The 20656-nt window shown below is 39.3% G+C and overlaps 1 protein-coding gene across 2 annotated transcripts; it reads left to right on the forward strand.

Annotated features, from left to right (window-relative positions):
* The first annotated feature begins 10184 nt into the window (after positions 1 to 10184).
* Positions 10185 to 20351, forward strand: LOC132184720 (uncharacterized). Of its 2 annotated transcripts, none has more exons than XM_059598453.1 (5): positions 10185 to 10443; positions 10883 to 12653; positions 12815 to 13007; positions 19632 to 19994; positions 20102 to 20351. In XM_059598453.1, exons 2-4 carry the CDS (start codon positions 11050 to 11052, stop codon positions 19845 to 19847), a joined length of 2013 nt encoding a protein of 670 aa, XP_059454436.1. In that variant the 5' UTR covers positions 10185 to 10443; positions 10883 to 11049; the 3' UTR covers positions 19848 to 19994; positions 20102 to 20351. The 2 variants fall into 2 exon arrangements, with proteins under 2 accessions (XP_059454436.1, XP_059454437.1); XM_059598454.1 differs by having other exon boundaries at positions 10985 to 12653.
* Positions 20352 to 20656: the final 305 nt, after the last annotated feature.

Raw genomic sequence — 20656 nt, forward strand, 5'->3', positions numbered from 1 at the left:
CCAACAACTTTCTTGATGAAGGTATTGCTCAAAGACTCTCAATCCATGTGGAGCCTTGTGAGCCATTTGAAGTTAAATTGGCAGACGGGGGCACCCTCACTTGCAAAAGTAAGTCCTCAAATGTCAAGTTAATTGTGGAAGATCACGAGCTGCGAACTGATTTGTACTTATTACATCTTGGTGAGTATGAGGTAGTCTTGGGAATCGAATGGTTAAGGACTCTTGGAGATGTGCTATGGAACTTCTCCAAGTTAGCCATGAAGTTTACATTGAACGGGAACAGAGTGATATTTCGTGGAAACGTGGTCACTTCATCACTTCTATTAGTAGCTACCGGATGGAACGAATCTTGAAAAAGTCATGCAAGGGGTACTTGTTACAATTAAGAAGTGAAGCTACGGAAATACGTGAAGACTCTAGTTCAACATTAGCACCATTGCTATCAGAATTTGTTGATATCTTTGTTGAACCCAATGGGCTGCCGCCCCAACGATCACATGATCATCGGATTCCTTTTATGCCCGGGAGTGCACCTACTAATGTACGCCCTTACTGCTACCCTCACTTTCAGAAAGCAAAAATAGAATCGATCGTACAAGAGATGCGTGATGCCGGCATCATTAGACCAAGTGTCAGCCCTTATTCTTCCCCTGTGTTACTCGTTCGGAAGAGAGATGGGACTTGGCGAATGTGCATGGATTATCGGGGCTTTAAACGGCATCACTATTAAAGATAAGTATCCTATTCCTATAATAGATGAATTACTTGATGAATTGAGTGGTACACAGCTGTTTTCTAAATTAGATCTTCACTCGGGCTACCATCAAATTTGAGTCCATGATGAAGATGTATCGAAGACAGCCTTTCGGACTCATGATGGTCACTATGAATTCCTGGTAATGCCCTTTGGCTTGACCAACGCACCATCAACATTCCAAAGTCTTATGAATGACATATTTCGGCCTTATTTATGTAAGTTTGTTTTAATCTTTTTTGATGATATACTCATTTATAGTTCTTCTCTTGAGGAACATCTGTGTCATCTACGAGCTATATTTTCCTTGCTTCGGCAACATTCCCTTTTTGTGAAGAAGTCTAAGTGCAGTTTTGCAAGCTTTGTGGTAGAATACCTTGGCCACATTGTGTCCAAAGACGGTGTAGCGGTAGATCCCTCTAAGATCCAAGTCATGGTAGCATGGCCTATTCCGAAGACAACTAAAGCTCTACGAGGGTTCTTGGTTTTAACCGTCTATTACTGAAAGTTTGTTCGAGATTATGGCAAGATCAATGCCCCATTAACAGTTTTGCTTAAGAAGGAAGCTTTCCAATGGTTTGATGAGGCCGGAGATGCTTTTTCCAAGCTCAAGCATGCTATGACAACGACACCAGTGCTTGCCTTGCCAGATTTCACTAAAACCTTCGTCATTGAGAGTGATGCTTCAGGTGTTGGCATAGGGGTAGTACTTATGCAAGTGGGCCGACCATTACCCTTTACCAGCAAGGCATTGTCACCATTACACCTCAGCATGTCTGTCTACGACAAGGAGATGCTAGCTATCGTCCATGCTATTACCAAATGGAGACCTTACTTAATTGGCCGTTGGTTTCAAATACGAACTGATCATCGCAGCCTGAAATATTTGTTGGAACAACAAATCTCCTCCATGGAGAAACATAAGTGGCTAACCAAATTGCTCGGGTATGACTATGAAATTGTCTACAAAAAAAGGGTTGAGAATTTGGTGGCTGATGCACTCTCTCGCCTCCCAGAGCATGCCGAGCTCCATAGTCTACCTACACCCACATGGCTCACTTTTGAGCTCATTAAGGAAGAGCAGCGGAGTGACCCTCAGCTCCAAAAGATTGTTCAACGACTGACCCACGATCCCTCCTCTGTTCCACATCACTCATTGGTTGTGGACCATCTCCGCTACAAAGGGCGAATTATGTTGGCTACAAATTCCACTCACGAATCTGTTATCTTGCAGGAATTACACGCAGCCCCTAGTGCTGGTCATTCTGCGTTCCTTCGAACCTACAAACGCATTTCTCACATTTTTTATTGGAAGGGGATGATATCAAGCAATTTGTCGCTGAATGCGAAGTTTGCCAACGACAAAAGGGTGAAATAGTAGCAAGCCCAGGACCACTACACCCCTTGCTAATTCCTGTCAAAGCTTGGACAGATATCTCTATGGACTTCTTTGATGGCTTACCATCCTCCCATGATAAAACCTCCATCTTTGTTGTGGTGGACTGCCTAACAAAGTATGCTCACTTCTGTCCCATTGCCCATCCCTACATGGCGTTGACTATTGCACAGCTCTTTGTGGACAACATTGTCAAATTGCATGGAGTTCTTCAGTAGATAGTAAGTGATCGGGATCAGATTTTTACTTCTAAATTTTGGAAGGAGCTTTTCTGTTTGTAGGGCACCCATTTAAAGATGAGCACCACCTATCATCCCCAAACCAATGGACAAACAGAGGTAGTGAATCGGTGTTCGGAGAACTACTTGCGGTGTTTCACAGGAGATAAGCCCAAGGAGTGGGTCCGATGGCTTCCTTGGGCCGAATGGTGGCATAAAACCACTTATCACTCTGCTACCAAGATGACTCCTTTTGAAGTAGTTTATGGGCGGCCTCCTTCGATACTACAAACCTACCCTACTGGCTCGTCGGTGGTGGATCAGGTTGACTGTGTTCTTCAAGATCGTATCCAACTTTTGCTACTTCTCAAGGATAACCTAACCGCCCAATCTCACATGAAGCATCAGGCCGATAAGCATAGGAGTGAACGTGAATTCAACATTGGTGATTGGGTCTTCCTTCGTCACTAATAGGCCACGACTTGGCCTATTAGTGATGATAACAATCATCCTAATTATATTATTATATTAACAATGACTACATGATAACCTTACATGATTAGATTGTCATTGTTCAATCACCGGACGGTAACCAGAACCAAGAGGAAAAGGAAAGAAAAAGTCTCAGTCTTCCAAATATGGCAAGAAGTGGATATGTCTTTACTTATTTCCTGATTGAGAAGAATCCTCATCATTAGGGGCATAATGGAAGCAGATTTTATGGAGAAGATACCAAGCGGGGATCATGGCGCAACACTACAGCTAGCATTTTTGACAAAGGGAGAGGGCAGATGGGGGAAGTCACTAGAGCTCCAGATTCGCAAAAGGGTCAACTAAAAGGGAATATAATAAAGGTGGCAGAATTTCCTTCCAAGGGATCTTCTAATTCTCACGTTGTGGGTTTTGAGAGGGCCCCAGGAGGAAAGAAGGGTAAGATGGCTGATTTGGGTCCTCAAAAGAAGGTATCCTGTGGGCCACAAACAAAAGAGCGAGAGGAGGCATATGGGTCCAAAAGAAAGAGGGAGAATTCTCTTGACTTGGAGAACATGGAACAATATATAGTACCCTTGGAGGAAACACCAACGGGAAATAGCCTACGAGTGTGGAAGAGCAAAGCAAGGGAGAGTCCAGGAGTGGCAAATTTACTATGTTCTGAGAATCCGCAAGAAGGGGACATGGAGGAGAGAGAAGGGGAAGGGAGGCATGACCCAAAAATCATGGGATTGGTGGAGGCTGTGAAACAGCCCCGCCAATAGCCATGATTCTAATTAGTTGGAACTGTCGGGGGCTTGGGAACCTGACGGTAGTTCGAGACCAATGCCTTTTGGAGAAGGAGAAGAAGCCAAACGTTTTGTTTCTCATCGAAACAAGACAGACTCATAAGGAAATGGAACGGATTCGAATAAAGCTTGGATATGAAAGTTTATTTGGAGTGGACTCTATCAGTAGAAGTGATGGACTAGCTCTATTATGGAAGGATGATTGTGATGTGACTATCCAAAATTTCTCAAGGCGCCATATTAATGCTATAGTTAAGTGATCGGAGGAAGAAGTGGAGTGGACATTCACGGGTTTCTATGGGAATCCGGAGGTAGAAAGACGACATGAGTCATGGAATTTGTTAAAACATCTCAAGAATCTGTCCCAGGGGCCATGGCTTAGTGTAGGTGACTTTAATGAAATAGTGGATATGAGAGAGAAATGAGGAGGAGTTGAACGAAGGGAGAGGCAAATGGAGCAATTCCGCACTACCTTGGAGGAATGTTTTTTGAGTGATTTGGGGTATAAGGGGTCAAAATTCACTTGGAACAACGCAAGGGAGGATGGTGGTTCCATAAAGGAGCGCCTGGATCGGGCTTTAGCTAATAACAAGTGGTGCTCAATTTTCCAAGAAAGGGAAGTGCAAGTGTTGGCGGTGCGTTCTTCAGATCACGAACTGCTGATCAAATTTGGGGGATATAGAGAGGAGAGGTACCACTCGTCAAAAGGGTTCAGGTTTGAGGCAAAATGGATGTTAGAGGAGGACTTTCATGGGGTTATATAGGGAGCTTGGAATAAGGGAAGCAATCAGGGGAATGGGATGGCTGTTGTAATAAACAACTTATTAAATTATAGGAATGCATTACTACAATGGAGTAAGAAGTTTCGTTCTATATAGAGGAATTTGAAGAAAAAGATGGCCCAGTTAGAAAAGCTCCAACAATATGAGAGACCCCAGAATCAGTCTGAGATCAAAATGCTCAAAAAAGAGATAGCTCTAATGCTAGAACATGAGGATCTAAAGTGGAAACAAAGGGCAAAACAGGCTTGGTTTCAAAATGGGGACCGAAACACATCATACTTCCATGAATGGGCCAATCAGAGAAGAAAAGCAAATAGAATTACTTAAATCAAGGATGAGGCAGGGGGTGTTTGGAAGACAAAGCATGAAGTCAGCGAGGCCTTCGTCCATTATTTCTAAACGTTATTCTCCACAGGTGGGACGTTTGGGACTGATGCATGTTTGGAGGGAATGGGCCCAAGAGTAACGGAAACTATGAACAACTTGTTGTTGGCCGAATATAAAATAGAGAAAGTGGAGACAGCTTTGCTGGGGATGGCTCCACTGAAATTGCAGGGGCCGGACGGATATGCGGTATGTTTTTTTCCAAAAATCTTGGAAAACAGTAAATCATGAGGTTTGTCTTACTGTGCTTGGTTTTTTGAATGGTGGTAATTTTGATCCTATTATAAATCAAACCTACATAGCCCTGATCCCCAAAAAAAAGAAACCATCTATTGTAACTGAATTCAGACCTATTAGTTTATGTAATGTAATTTATAAAATAATTGCAAAGGTCATAGCTAATAGGTTAAAAAAAGTGATGTCTGATATTATTTCTCCCTATCAAAGTGCTTTTGTGCCAGGAAGGCTTATCACCGACAACATTTTGGTGGCTTTTGAAGTGTTGCACATGATGAATGGAAGAATGAGGGGGCGAAAGGGATATATGGCGCTCAAGCTTGATATGAGCAAGGCGTATGATAGAGTGGAGTGGGATTTCTTGGAGGGGATCATGCTTAAAATGGGGTTTGACTCAGGATGGATTCAGAAAGTCATGACTTGTGTACGTACGGTGTCATATTTAGTGTTGATAAATGGACAAGCTCATGGGCGCATTATTCCTTCTAGGGGGCTGCGCCAAGGGGACCCTCTTTCCCTATATTTTTTCATTTTATGTGCCGAGGAGCTAAGCCATATGCTTTGTCGGGCTGAAATGAAAAAACATATTACAAGGTTGCCTATCTCAAGAGGAGGTGTAAGGCTTAATCACATTTTTTTGCAAATGACAACTTACTATTTTGCAGAGCCAACCTGGATGAATGGAATAAACTGCAGGAGATTCTGGAGATGTATGAAAAGAGCTCTGGACAGAGATTAAATAAGGAGAAAACCTTTATATTTTTTAGCAAAAACACCAAGATGAAAGTTCGGGCACATATAAAGTCTTTAGCAGGAGTAAATTCGACTCAAAGATATGAAAACTACTTGGGTCTCCCAGCCATTATTGGTAAGTCTCATTTACGTTCTTTTCAGAAAATACAAGGGCATATATGGGACTGGCTAAATGGATGGAAGGAGAAATTCCTCACTCATGCTGGGAAAGAAGTGTTGTTGAAGTCTGTCATCCAAGTGATACCTATGTATATGATGAGTGTTTTCAAACTTCCAAAATTGTTATGTAAGCGAATCAATTCGATGATGTTAAGATTTTGGTGGGGGCACAAGGATAACCTGTCTAGGGTGGCTTGGATGAGTTGGAACAAAATGGGGATGAGTAAGGCACAAGGAGGTTTGGGTTATCGAGATTTAGAGAATTTTAATCAAGCACTCCTCGTAAAACAAGGTTGGAAGTTAGTTCAACATCCAAACTCCCTTGTTGCACAAGTTTTGCAGGAGAAGTATTTTCCCAATGGCACTTTTTTGGAATCAACTCTAGGAAACAAGCCCTCCTTTACATGGTGGAGTATATGGAATGCGAAGAAATTACTACAAGCAGGTTTATTATGGAAGGTTGGAAATGGTCAGTCCATTCACGTATGGGGTGATCGATGGCTTCCAACACCAACAACACACATGGTGCAGACCCCTATTCGAATCTTAACCCAGGATGCCAAAGTCCAGGAGCTGATGGATGAAGAGAATCAAGGGTGGAATATTCCACTGATTGAAGAATTATCCATGAAGGAGGAGGCAAAGGCTATATGTAGCTTGGTTATCAAACCAAGTAGACAACAAGATAGGATGGTTTGGGCAAGAACCAAGAACAGGATTTTCTCGGTCCGCATTGCATACCACCTAGCACAATCGCTGGGGGAAGAGGAAATGGGTACGAGTTCGGTGAGGGGTCCATGTGGAGAGATCTGGAACAAGATATGGGCAGTGAAAGGGCCTCGGGTCGTCCAGATGTTCATCTGGAAAGCATGCCAAAATTTATTACCCACGAAAGGAAATCTCTACCGCAGACATATAACTTTTGATCCTCTATGTCCTTTATGTGAAAGGATGGAGGAGACTCCAGGGCATGCTCTTTGGAGTTGCCCCTCAGCTCAAGATGTATGGCTGGAGTGCAATCGAAAGCTACAGAAATTCTCAACCACTGAGGTTGATTTTCTTCATCTTTTTTAGGAACACTTGGGGAAATTAGATGAGGAGGGGATGCAGTTTTTTGTGTCAGTAGCACAGCAGATATGGTTTCGTCGGAATACAGTTGTGTTTGGGGGGAAGTTGACATCACCCACAACCGTAATTCAGAAGGCGAAGGAGTACTGATGTGGTATTTTTGTGATCAAAAATATCAATTAAAAATAACCACTCGCAATAGGACGAATCTTTGTGGGATACGGCTATATTGAGGGTGTCGAATCTCAAGGACTGCAGGGGTTTAATTATCAAAATTTAAAATATTAAAGTTAACTTAATTAAAAGGAGATTTGATTTGATTTGCTTAAAAACTAAAGTGCATGAAAATAAAAAGAGTAAATATATGAGAGAGAGAGAGAGTAGGGTATTGACTTCACCTCTATCCGTACAACAATGGTTAATCATAATTAATCACAAAAATTCATTCTATGCATGTTATAAATAAACAAGAAACTACCTTATTAAAGAATAAGCATAATCTATCTTTGGTTGGCACAGATCGTCCACCTAACCGCTAAGATGCGGTACGACCCGTCTTCCCTATGTATAAATTATCAAATTCTTTAACAGGATACATACAATCAATGAATAAGTGAAACCCATCTTCGATTGGCACGGACTGTCTTCCTAAATTACACTAAACTAGGGTGTAGTACAATCCGTTTTCCCTAGGCATGGCCTATCAAATCCTATTGATCATATGTCAATTAAACCCATTGCATAACCATCATCCTCATAATCACAGAAAACAAGAATAATTTGAGATCAACAAAAGTAAAATACTTTCTAAGACAAGAAAAGAATTTCACAAATATTGATTTTGGAATTTAAGAACAATTGCATTTAATATGAAGAACAGAAATCAATTGTAGCAATCCTCATAGTTATACAATCAACATGCATAAATTGAAAATATAGAAATTAAATACAATCAAACCATTGTCCTTGGATAGGGTTGCATCAACACCCCACGAAGGGGTTTAGCCGCTCATGATCTTCTAAGCTCCAAAGACAATTTTCTGATTTCTAGCTCTAGGAAAAGCGGTGTCTCTGTTTATAGTGTTTAGAGCCCTATTTATAGGGATTAGGAAAACCCTAAAAACCCTAGAAATCCTCAGAAAACTGGAAGTCAGTCTCCCAGTCCAATTGGGAGACTGAAAACCAAATCCACGCTGGAAAAGGATTGCTGCTGTGCAATACACGCCCGAGTGTGCTTGATCCGAGGTCTTGTGAGCTCAAGCGCAGTGCGCTCGAGCTTAACTATTGTGCACACAAGTGCATGTTTGCACTCGATCCCTGGGCGCAGACGCTCAAGCGCAGGTGCGCATCCCAGGAGTGCTGCACTCAATCCTAAATCCAGAATGCTTAGCTTTTTGCCCTTTTAAGCCCAATTTTCCATGGTTTGTCAAATAAGACCTGAAACACAAAAACAAAACCAAATCAAACAAATAACAATGCTAAGGAATTAACATATGTAAATTAAGGGGCTTGAATGTGTAACATTCGGCGCTTATCAAGTACTTATTTGAGCAAGAGAACACTTTATCTGTATAGAGGCAAGAAAGCAAAGCATCCCGCCCGTGTACGGACGCCATACACTGGGAGAGACCCCCTGAAGGTTATGTGAAGATAAATTGGGACACATCTCTTGACTCAAAGGGGAGTAGCATGGGGCTGGCAGCAAGGAATCACGATGGGAGGGTGATGGCCACTTTCTGTGCAAACACACCTTATATACGAGACCCTGCTTCAGCGGAAGCACTGGGTATGTGGCAAGTAGTGGAGTTGGGTATTAAGATGGGGTGGCCAAAAATAATACTGGAAGGAGATGCGCTTGAAGTCATCCAACATTAGAGAAATAAGGGGAGCTGGTGGGGATCCTACGGTTTAGTAGTGGACGATGCGAAGCTGAGTCTAGATGGTTTTTTGGACTGGAAGGTGGAGCATATTTCCCAAAATGCAAACGAGGTGGCGCATAGACTTGCCAAGCTAGGCTTATCCTTACAGGGAGAGCATTTGTGGGTGGAAGATTATCACCCGTGTATTCAACCATATGTATTGGTTGATCAGCTTTCTATTTAATAAAGGAGAAGCGAAACGATTTCAAAAAAAAAAAAGATTAGATTGTCATTGCAATTTTAATATTATATGTTTTATTTGAGTATTCATATTATATTGATTTTCTAAATTATTATATGCCCTATATTGTTCTTTAATGTTTCAAGCTTTTCATCTTTTGATCCTTCTAAAATGCATGTTAGTCCTGTCATTATTATTTCCGAGTTTACCCATGAAGAATGGAAACGAGATTATAAAGATTCTATGACAAAGGAAGGGCACATACTTGTGCAAACAAGTCCAAAACATCCTGCACTAAATGTCACCGGTGATATTGTTTTGAAATACAATCAATGGGAGCATATCAATGATGTAGCAAGAGATTTCAACTTTGACACCCGAACTTTATGAGAAGTTGCAAAACTTTCCATAAGCTTCATCTATTTTGATATGGGATCTCATGATTAGTTTTGATTTGATTTGCTGGTGGAGTCTATTCCTTGTTCTACATGGCAATGTTGAATCAAGTTGGTCTTCTGTATTTTCTAGTGGGCCATGCCATGAGCTTACTTGGTCCTTTTTTGGGCCTTGCTTTCACATGGGCCTCATGAGTATTCTCTTATTGGCCCAATACCCAAATGGATAGAATATTCAAAGCTTATTAAAGGATCTCCAAATTAAATTTGGAAATTTTCTATTTGCCTATTTTTTTTTTACGTGTCCACATAAAGGAAGGAGAATGGAGATTCGAATTAGTGACCTCTACTTCATAAGACGTAGTTTACAGTAGATTGAGCTACTTCTCGTTGGAAAAAGCTTAAAGGGTAAAATCGTCTGATCAAATCCATCTAATCTAAGTTTATAACATAATTAAACTAGGAGGGCCCACAAAATGGATCGCCCCTATTTTATGTTTTTTTCTCCTTCACCTGCGGTGACATGTTTGAATCTATGATTTGTACAAGAAAACATAACCGGAGAGAATTTATCTCGTACAATTATTACGGTTAGTATTTACCAGATAAAAGACAGTGAGACTGACACATTTCCTTTCCTAATCAAGACAGAGTCCGATTGAAAGCGACCTTAATGCATAGATTTCCATGTAAATCAAAATCAAATTCTGTACTTCACCCTCCAATTCATACGGTCGGAGAGAAACCCAAGGCTCGAAGCGTTCTCTTCCTATATCAAACCCTACCAAAAATCCCATTGTTCTTCAATTATTCTTATTATTCAAAGATACCCTTTTGTTTTTTAATCAATTGGGTAGCCAATTCTTGCCGATCCAGATTAGTTTGTGGAAGAAATCTACCTGGGTTCTTGAGTGCAGGTAAAATGCCGATAACCCATTTATAGATCTCTCAGAATTATTACTGTGACTGCTGTATAGTGTTTCTTTTTGTCTTTATACTTTGTATGGTTGTTGAGAAGATGGAGGAAGAGAAAAGAAAATGGAATGATTGTTGTACTTTATAGGTTTCTAATCACTGGAAAGTTTGTAAACCTGAATTACGTATCGGAGGAAAAAAGAAGAAAGTTGAAAAACCTGAAGTAGTGCAAGTAGTTGATTTGCTATGCTAAGCGATGTTTTTAGATTCATAGGGCCTCGGTTGATGAAATTCAATATGAAAGACTGTTTTTTTTACCCGTTTCCTATATTTTTTCCTGCTTTGCAATGAAGCATTATTGTCACTCGACATGATTTTCCTTATTTGAGGCTTTTTTTTTTTTACTTCTTCTTCTTCTTCTTCTTGCATTTTCTTTGTTAGGCTTTGATTTTGTGATTACAAGTGTTGAAGTGGAGAAAAACCAGAAAGTTTTAAGTGGGAAAGTTTGTCATTCGTCTTTCTGACCAATGAGAATCTTAATAGTTCTAAAGTGGAAATGATCGTCGAAGATGATGAGGATTGAAAGTCGGCATTGAACTTTTTAGGAAATGAGTCGGTCTCCTTCATTTACGGTGAAGACAGAACTTAGTCCAAAGCTTGATCCTGAATCTTTGCGGCAATGGGTTGTGGCCTTTTGCATTATTAGATTTGATCTTGAGCAGGGTCAGCTCATTGAAGAGTGTTACCCACCTGGCTGTCTTACACAAGATGAGGAACTTGAAATTGCTTTTAGTTCCTTCCCAGATTCCGTTTCCCAGCACCAGAACCGGTCAACTATTCACGATTGTATCTTCTTTTTCCGGTTTCGAAGGAAGGATGATTCTCGATTGGTCCATGTCTCTTCCTCCGGGAGAACTGAAGATGGTAAAAAGTTATTTCCAGACAAAAGAAATATCAGAAGATCCAACAATAGCATTAGTAATAAAGCTTCGAGATATATGTATGGTTATGTTTTTAATAGACAGAGACATGATGAGAGGCTAAAGCGAGGTGGGGAACAGAAGTCTGTGGTAATTTTGTCCCCCAGTCCTTACTCCAGTGTGTTTAGACCCCTGTTGCAAATAATGGGTCCACTGTATTTTGACATTGGAAAGAAAGCTCTTGAGCATATTGCTGCTTATGTTTCAATGTGGCCTTCTCCTGTACCTGGTAAGCTAATGGAGCTTCCTATAGGGAATGCTACACTTAAAGTGAACTTGCCACCTGCTCATAGCTTGCCCTTGGAAAATGGAATGTCGTTTGAAGAGTCTGCTTCCTCTATGGCTCCATTACTTCCTAATAATCAGTCAGTACCCCAGGGTCTTTTCCATGATTCAGATATTTTTGGTACATTCCGAGGCCTTCTATTGCAGCTTTGGGTGTTGTGGGAGTTGTTACTCATTGGTGAGCCTATTCTTATCATTGCACCAACACCTCCCCAGTGTTGTGAGGCTGTTGCTAGTCTTGTGAGTTTGGTTGCACCACTACTTTGTAGTGTAGATTTCAGGCCTTATTTTACCATCCATGACCCTGAATTTGCCCACTTGAACTCACTTCAAGAAGGAGACACTTTTCCTCTTATGGTTTTGGGTGTGACAAACCTCTTTTTCCTCAAGGCTCTCCGTAACATTCCCCACATTGTTTCAGTTGGATGCCCTGCTTCAAGCTCAAACCGCCTTGCCCTCACAACAAGGTCTTCTACTGGCAAAATCTCTGCTAGATCAGAAGCGTTTGGTCTTCAGCAGCTTTCCTTGAAGAAGCTTTCTCCTTCAAATTTGTTAAGTGCTGTGAAGTTGAGAAGAGATGGTCCCCTTTGTCTTATGACGGAACATAAGGAAGCCATTTGGAGCACTTATGCTGCAATAACGAAGCCAGACACTTCTATCTTGAATAGGCTTATAGATGCTGGGATGTCACCTAGGGTTGAGGAGTCAATGTCAGTTGTTAACAATGAGATATTGCGGCGGCATTTCTTGGAGCTCACTACCAACTTTTTGGCCCCTTTTGGTCCATATTTTAGGACTAAGACACCTTCAGAAGGCTCTTCTCCATTTTTTGACCCTCCCCCTCTCCCTGCATTTAATGCCGATGAATTCCTAGCAAGTTTGTCAGCAAGAGGTCCAGGGAAGTTCTTATCAAAGAGGATGAAGTCTAACTGGCTGGATTTATACAGGTGATGATTACTGACTACTGCACACATCATTTACTATTATGAGTCCCCACCCCACCCCTCATTTGTCTTATATTCTGTTCTGATCAAATATGGTGTTCTTAAGTCACAATTTTTCTGCATCTTCGGTTTGTTACCCTTTTTCAGTTTATTTTTTTACTCAGGCGGTTTCTGAAAGGACCCAACTTCATGCCATGGTTTCAAAGAAGGCGTGCTGTTGCTGAACAAGAACAGCATAAACTGTGGAAACAGGCAAGGATGAACTCCGACATACAACAGTTTATTTCTAAAATGTCTGAGTTGGAAATTGTAGATTCATTCAACGTTATTGAGAGACATCTTCTTGGAGAAATACAGGTGCATTTCCCCCCTTAGATAATATGCTATCTTCTACTTGGTTGTGCCTTTATCTTCTGCAACCTTTGAGTAAATCATGATGCATCTGCAAAAACTCAAGAGGCCTTTTCAGCTTTCAAAAGAGAACATTCATATGAGAAAAAAAAATACTTACTCTGAGCTCTATAACACATCAGTGATCTCTTCATGAGGCAGGTTAAAGAGTGACCTGTAGCAAGTGCTTAATCTTACTGCATTAAGGATAAAAAAAATGTGAAAGGGTGGTTGACTAATGATTGGTATGGTGATTAGATTTTTCAATTCATCTTAGTAGCGAGTGCTTAATCTTACTGCATTAAGGATAAAAAAAATGTGAAAGGGTGGTTAACTAATGATTGGTATGGTGATTAGATTTTTCAATTCATCTTAGTAGTAACATGATTCCAGTGGGACTAGATAATAATGACTGGGTTGAGGAGAAATCAATACCTTTGCGCTGAATTTCAATGCAATAGTGAATGCTAACTCAAGATTGACGTGTTAATCAATCTCTCCCCTTCAAAATTCCACCTTCTGATACCTTCAAATATTGCAATTCCTAACGTCATGCAGAGCGTAAATGATGTAGGAAAGATTAGGAAAAATCTGCCTACATATGCTTGTGTTGGGCTTGGGGTTAGGAGAATTTGTGGATCTAGGGTTCAGCGTTTTAGACAAAAGAGTTAGGATTCAATGATTGACTAGGATTTTGAAACAATGGATCTTCTAGACAAAAGCATTGGGTTGGTTTGGTAAAGTTTTGCGAAGTGCTTTGAGATTTGAAAAGAGTTTTTAAACAGATAAAAATTGAGAATTGGTTTGGTAGGGGCCACATTTTGAAACATGTTATACGTGGGGTCCATAATTGAGAACTTTTTAGGTAAAATTTTGAGCAGTGTTTTTGAAAAAATAAAAAATTGAAGTGTTCCCCAAAATATAAGAAAAAAAGAAAAACAAAAACTATTGCAGTTTACACTCCACAGTGGTGGCCGCTTTGCGGCCACATCGGGCAATCAGAAGTTCGTGTTGACCATTGTAGGGCATTTAGATGTTCTTGATGGCCATCACAAGGCCGCTAAAAGTTCATGACGGCCACCTTGGGACCATTGGATATTTCTGGCGGTTAGAAGTTCATGGCGGCCACAAAGGGGTCGCTAGAAATTCATTGCGGCCATTGTGGGGTCGTCTGATGTTGATAGTAATTATTTTTTTTAGAAGTGTTTTGTTTTTTACTTTTCGGGAAAAAATGTCCCAATGGTCCCTGAGGTATGGACTTCTATCAAATCACTCATTAAGGTTCAAAAGCTATCAATTTACTCCCTAAGGTTAGAACCATTATCAAATAGATCCTTTCGTTCAGTTTTTAATGGTGTTGGCATGTCATACCAAATCAAAACATGACATGGGCCTAGTTTAAGATAAAATATAAAATTATAAATATAAATATAAAAAATAAAAAAATAAAAAATTATTGGGGTTGTCAAACCACCCCAAAAGCTTGAGGGTGGTTTGGCCACCCCCATATTCGGCCAAAGGAGGTGGCCAAAACCACTCCCAGGCCGGCTGAGAGTGGCCCACCCCTCTGTGAGGAAGATCACCCCAGAAGCTTAAAAGTTTATTTTTTTTATTTATTTTTTTATTTTTTTATATTTATGTTTATAAGTTTATATTTTTTATTAAATGGGACACATGCCATCTTTTAATTAGGTATGATGTGGTTAAAATATAATGGAAGGTGGATAGAAGGATCTATTTGATAACATTTTTAATATTAGGGAGTAAATTGATAACTTTTGAACCTTAGGGAAGGATTTGATGAAGGTTCACACCTCAGGGACCAATTGAGCATTTTCCCCTAATCATTTTAGAAGTATTTTGTGAAAAGTGTTTTTTTCCTTTTTTAAAGAAAAAAAGAAAAGAGTTTTGTGGTTTATTTTGAAAAGTGTGTTAGAGCCACATTTGATTTGAATAACTAATATTTGAGAAAAGTTTTCAGCATTTGAGAAGCGAAAACAAAGTCTGAAAATTTTGCCAAACACACCTTTTAACTCTACCATTAATGTCTCACAGTTTTCGGAACTTCTTGCATTTTGCTCTCTCCAAATGCACAATATTAAACATAGAGGAACCAATTTCCAAGCTTCTTAAATGCACCGACTTCCTGATTGGCCTATCTAGCTAGCCAACAATTCCACCACCCTTCTAGGCATGACCCACTCTACAACAAAAAGAAGGAAGATCGAAACCCGCAATTCTCTTGTCATTTCACAGTGGAATAACTCTTGTAGTCTTGGTTTTTGACGACTGGTGTGAAGGCGAGGTGGGTGTTAGCGGCGCTACTAGATTGTCATTCTGGTGAGATGGTGGTCGACATCTGCCTCGCTCCCGGGCGGTCAGTTGAATAAAGATCCTGTCCAGGGTGCACTTTGAGGGGCCTGCGTTTGGGAATGAAGGAGTCATTGAGTACGTTGGTTGTTGATGTATTCATTCCCAGTGCTTTTGCAGCATTGTGCGAGCCAATGGCTAGTGCGGTGATGTGTAGGACAGGAAAGAAAGAGTGATGCCGGCATGGGTTTATCGAAAGATCGGGACTTCGTGCTTTTTTTTTTTTTTTTTTTTTTTGTGACATTAGTGGTTGGGTGATGCAGTGGGTTCCAGCGTGGATGGGGTTGTTAAAGTGGGTGTTTTGCATTTGTGTGGTTGAGTGTTTTGGGCGGCGGATAAATATAATACTGATATGGTTGTTTGGGACCGATGGAGGCATTGGGATGGAAACAAGCAAGTGATGGTTTGAATACTGAAACAAAAGATGGGGACAATGGTTTCGGTGGTGTGGCTCTGAATGATTTGTGCACGGTGTACAGGATCATGCGACTGTTGATGGAACACAATCTCAAACGCTCTGATATCAATTTGATGTAGGACAAACAATAAACACATAACTCACACAATGAAAGTAGGGAAAGTAGTGGAAAGAAGCTAAAAGTGGAGAGAGAAAGAAAAAGCTAGAAAGAGAGAAGCCAAGGGAAGAGAAGGGGAAAGAAAGAGAAAGAGAGAAGGAGCTGGGGGAAGAGAAAGAAAGGAGGAGGGGGGAGAAAGAGAGAGAATCAATTTCTCATAATTTTATTCTATCAAAGTTCAGTTCCATTGGAATACAAATTGTACTTGAATAGACTCACGACTAAACCCTAGGGCAACGCCCATTTATTGACTTACCAAACATAATCTAGGCAACACCCATTTATTGAATTACAAAAACTTGACGCTTGAAAATTAAATAAAACATAACAACGCCATTAATTAATATGACCTAAATAAGATTAGGTGGACCAATATTTCTAGCTTTGTTTCTTGCATCACTATGAGCTTGTGACTCTGGACAGTGGGGATTATACAATGAATGTGACATTCTTGGCAGGAGATGTGAGACTGTACCCATGAACTTGAACCTATAGTGAAAACTATACCCATGAACTTGACAGAATTTTTATTTTATGAGAGAGAGTCAGCATCTTTGATCTGAGTTGTTTGTACTGGAAATTGCCATCAAGGGGAAGAATGGATTATTGCAAGTCGTGAACCGTCATTAGTAATTATCTGTACTTCATTATTTAAGGTGAGTCTTGTTCAATATTAGAGGAGTTAGAAATCATAGCATGTAAGGCAGAAAAGAAAGAAAGGGGGGAAATAGATCATAGCATTCATGTCTGCAGTATGCGGTGGAAATTCCTGTCAAGTGGAGATGTAGCACTTTGCAAAGAGATGAACATTGATTATGGTATGTTCTAAATATTGGATTGTGTGGAATGTGCAAAATTAGAGGCAAGTAATATGACCAGTAAAAAAAAAAATCTAAATTTAAGGACCTAAATATATGAATGAAGAAGCTAGCAAGAAAGACATGGGAACATTGTTGTTACAGGCTGTAAATAAATCGAGCTATTCATAAATAACTTTTTTTTTTTTTTAATTTTTTATTTAATGTCGGAGAAACTCTCCAAGGCAGGGCCCTTCGAACCCACCCCTACAGAGTAAACCCTGGTCCCGTGCACCGCACCCTCGGAAGTTTTCCTACACGAAATTGGTTAAATCGCTGACTTTTCACCAAGGGGTGTGGCCCCAAGGAATTATTTGCACCTATGAAGTGTTGAACCTTGGATCTTGAAGGGAGCAAACCTCAAGACCAAGGCCTCCATCACATGGACCAACCCCTTGGGGTTAGCTATTCATAAATAACTTGAGCTCAGCTCGTATAAACATGACTCGATTGCAGTTTGTATATTAAATGAACCAAGCTTAAACAGAAATTTAGGCCTGCTTATTGAATGAGTCAAACTCGTACAAACTCGGCTCGGCTAGTATAAGCTCCTATGAATTGTATAACTTCATTTTTATTGTTTTTTATAGTATTATTTTTAACTTTGTAGTAAGAAGATCATAAATATTTAGAAAGATGAAAGGAAATCCTCTTCTTTAATGTAATGGATATAGCTTGACTACTTGTGATTGTAAGTCTTCATATAGATATGCATATATATACGTATATATCCATATTTATGTATGTATATACTATAAAAAATACTTATATAGACTCGAGATTGAATTTTTTAAGATTAGTAGATAATGTTATGAGATATAATATAAATGGTCTATTTCATGATAATAAAAAAATAGTAATAATAAATAAATATATATTATTCATTATAAATATAATTTACTTTATTTAATTAACTCAAATGATAAAATCTTAACAATGATTAAGTAACTAATGATTAGTATGGATTTAGAAAAAGTTATAAAACACTGACGATATTTACGTTATATTAGGAATAAATAAGTTAATAACAAATTTAAGTTCGTTTGAAAAATAAATGAATAATGTTTGAACAAATAATCTAGTTCGATGTTAAGTTTGAGTTTGGCTTGTATTTGGAACAAAATTAAACAAACCTAGTTTAAACATTCAATACTTGACTCGATTTCAGTCTTGAATATTGTAATATCACAAGCTGTGAGTTGCTTGGATGGATCATCCTCAATCTACTATTTAATCACCAACGTACACTTTTTAGGGTCAGAAGTTGAAGCATCTCTGGCAGTGGCATCAGATTTAGCAAACTTAAAATGTATAGCTTAGGGGGCACGTCAATCACTGAAAAACCTTTGTGATTGCCCAATTTGGTAATCCGAATAGAGAAAACCAAAATGATTTCAAACTTGATTTCAGTGGTCTTATCTGTTATTGTGTTTTTACCTGCTATGTACTCTAGCTGTGCCATTTCGCTGTCAATTGCCTGCACTGTTTAACCTTGGCATTTTTCTTTTGTTATTGATCTCATATATATAAGCAGGGGGTCTGTGATCACCATGAAGCCTATGCCCGTCTGTTCCTTTCGAGCTTGATTCGCCCTTAGACTTGTTACGCTGTCCAACTGAATTCATTGGATTTGCGTTCTTTTCAGTAGGAACCCAGTTCAAGAACCTTACCTCGTAGATAGTTTCTTTAGCGCTTTTCTCTCGTTTTGCTTTCCATGACCCGTTCCCAAGAGCACTTAATGCGGTTTACTTGGCTTTCAATGTTAAATAATTAGTCCAAAATGTAGTACATCTTTGCAGCCTTTTAATCGTAGAGACAACTAGATGAAGAGAAGGGAATCGTTAGCAGGAAGTAAACAAAATAGAATCAAATCAAGATGACTGCTGAGGATTTGCTTCGAGAGAATTTTTGATTATCCATTAATGGGGGGATTGGGTCAATTATAAATTCTTTGAGAGTGTGCAGTGGATTTTTGTTTCTGACACTTCCTATCTGACTTCTGATGTCCAGACCAGCTAAAAAAATGAGTGGGTGTTAGTATCCTATCTATACAAGTATCAGTTGTAGCTTTATATTCAAAATTAGTACCAATCTCTAAGGTGCATCCTCCTACTACTCTTTGTAGAGGCTAGACATTGCGGAGCTCCCTATCTGAGTGTACTTGAACCAGACCGTCTTTATGAGTGGATAGTGTTTAATTTCAGTTGATTTGAATGTTAATTGTATCTTTATCATATCTCTTATAAGTTATTTATTAATTTTTTGCACATGTGATGGTTTGAAGTATATGCTAATAGATTGCAGGAAGCTTTTTATGGCAACAAGTTTAGATATTTTCAAAATGTTTAGTAATCCGTGAGGGTGCTCCTTCGTGCTACTACATATTATAGTGCTAAACATGCAAAGGTCCTTCTTAATGTAATCAAATTAAACCAGCTACATAACCCAATGGGCAGATAAATGTTAATGTCCATTCCGTAAAAATGTTAATTGTATTTTGTTTGTCTCTTACTCTTTTCATTTTTTTGTTTTTTTTTTTCACATGTGATGGTTTGGGTTATTGGCTAATTATGACTGGATGCTTCATTTGGTTATCCATTTAGAATTCTGAAAATTAATTGGAATTATAGCACAATGTTTGGTGTGCATATTGCCAGTGCAGACGCATTGTGTAAACTGGGGGCTCCCTATATCCTTGATTTATGTGAAATATGACCAAGCATAATTCATTTTCATGTAATCAAGATACTATGGCAATATATTTACGTTTCCATCAAATACATCTACAGCAATCTGGAAGGGCTAGTGCAGAGTCTGCATCAACTTGCCAGAAACTGAGAGGAGATCTGCAGGCAGTTTTCTATGTGCTTCCAAAAGACATGCAGCAGCTTCTGCTTTTGAACCCACAAAGAGCAGCTCTCCTGCAAGGAAGTTCTGAACCGACAAAACTTCCCGGGCGCCCATTCGTACAACTTGGGGGTGTATCTTCCACTTCACCCAGATAATACTAAAAAGCATGGCTGGTAAATAGATTGACTATGGCATGGATGGTGTTCTCATGCTGCTGAAGAACAGCAAATGTGATTATATTGTTGCTTCCATCTGTTATCAGACTGGGAGTTCTCTGACTTCCAGCACAGCTGATCTACAAGGTAAGGCTGATATCTATACACATTCTCAATTTCCTTCCTAATCAGATCATCTAATGGATATAATGTTTGTTATTTTTTTTACTTTGTATCCTGATCCAAATAAACAGATGCACAAGAATCACAAATCTGTCTATTGAACCATCCGCTCCCCTGAGCACTCTTGAGATAATTGCAACTGTAGAAACACATCCAATTATTCAAAATTCGTGGAAATGGTGTTTGCCTTTTTAGTGGAAGTTGAAGCTTCTTCTTGTTGTCTTCATTTTGAAGGACCCAACTGTAAGCTAGAAATTTGTAGAATAACTCAGAAAGATCTCTCACATGCAGTTTTTATAATCTCATCAATATTTTCAGTCTTGCAGTGGGGGTATGGATCGAGTTATTTTAATGTGTTTGTTAAAAGTGTTTTTGTAAAATGAAGTGTTCTTCATGAATATGTAAACGGATATTTCCAAAAAAAAAAAAAAAAAATTATGTGAACAGATATATATGTAGAGACAGCAAAGTAGGGGTTGCCATTTTGAACGAAATCATGAAAGAAAATGTCAGGGGATTATGACAAATGAAACCAACCTCTCTTATACAAATGAACCAGTAAACTGACAGATCTTCCAAACTACCATATGTGACTCTTGATCTTTGCAAACTATCATTTTCTTTAC

This window comes from Corylus avellana, chromosome ca6 (assembly GCF_901000735.1).
Source record: "Corylus avellana chromosome ca6, CavTom2PMs-1.0".
Lineage (NCBI taxonomy): Eukaryota > Viridiplantae > Streptophyta > Magnoliopsida > Fagales > Betulaceae > Corylus > Corylus avellana.

Excerpts from the sequence above, each read along its gene's own strand:
- LOC132184720 (XM_059598453.1), top strand. The coding sequence starts at position 11,050 with ATGAGTCGGTCTCCTTCATTTACGGTGAAGACAGAACTTAGTCCAAAG. Across the intron at positions 12,654-12,814 it reads AACTGGCTGGATTTATACAG|GCGGTTTCTGAAAGGACCCA; the intron begins GTGATGATTACT and ends TTTTTTACTCAG. Across the intron at positions 13,008-19,631 it reads ATCTTCTTGGAGAAATACAG|CAATCTGGAAGGGCTAGTGC; the intron begins GTGCATTTCCCC and ends ATACATCTACAG.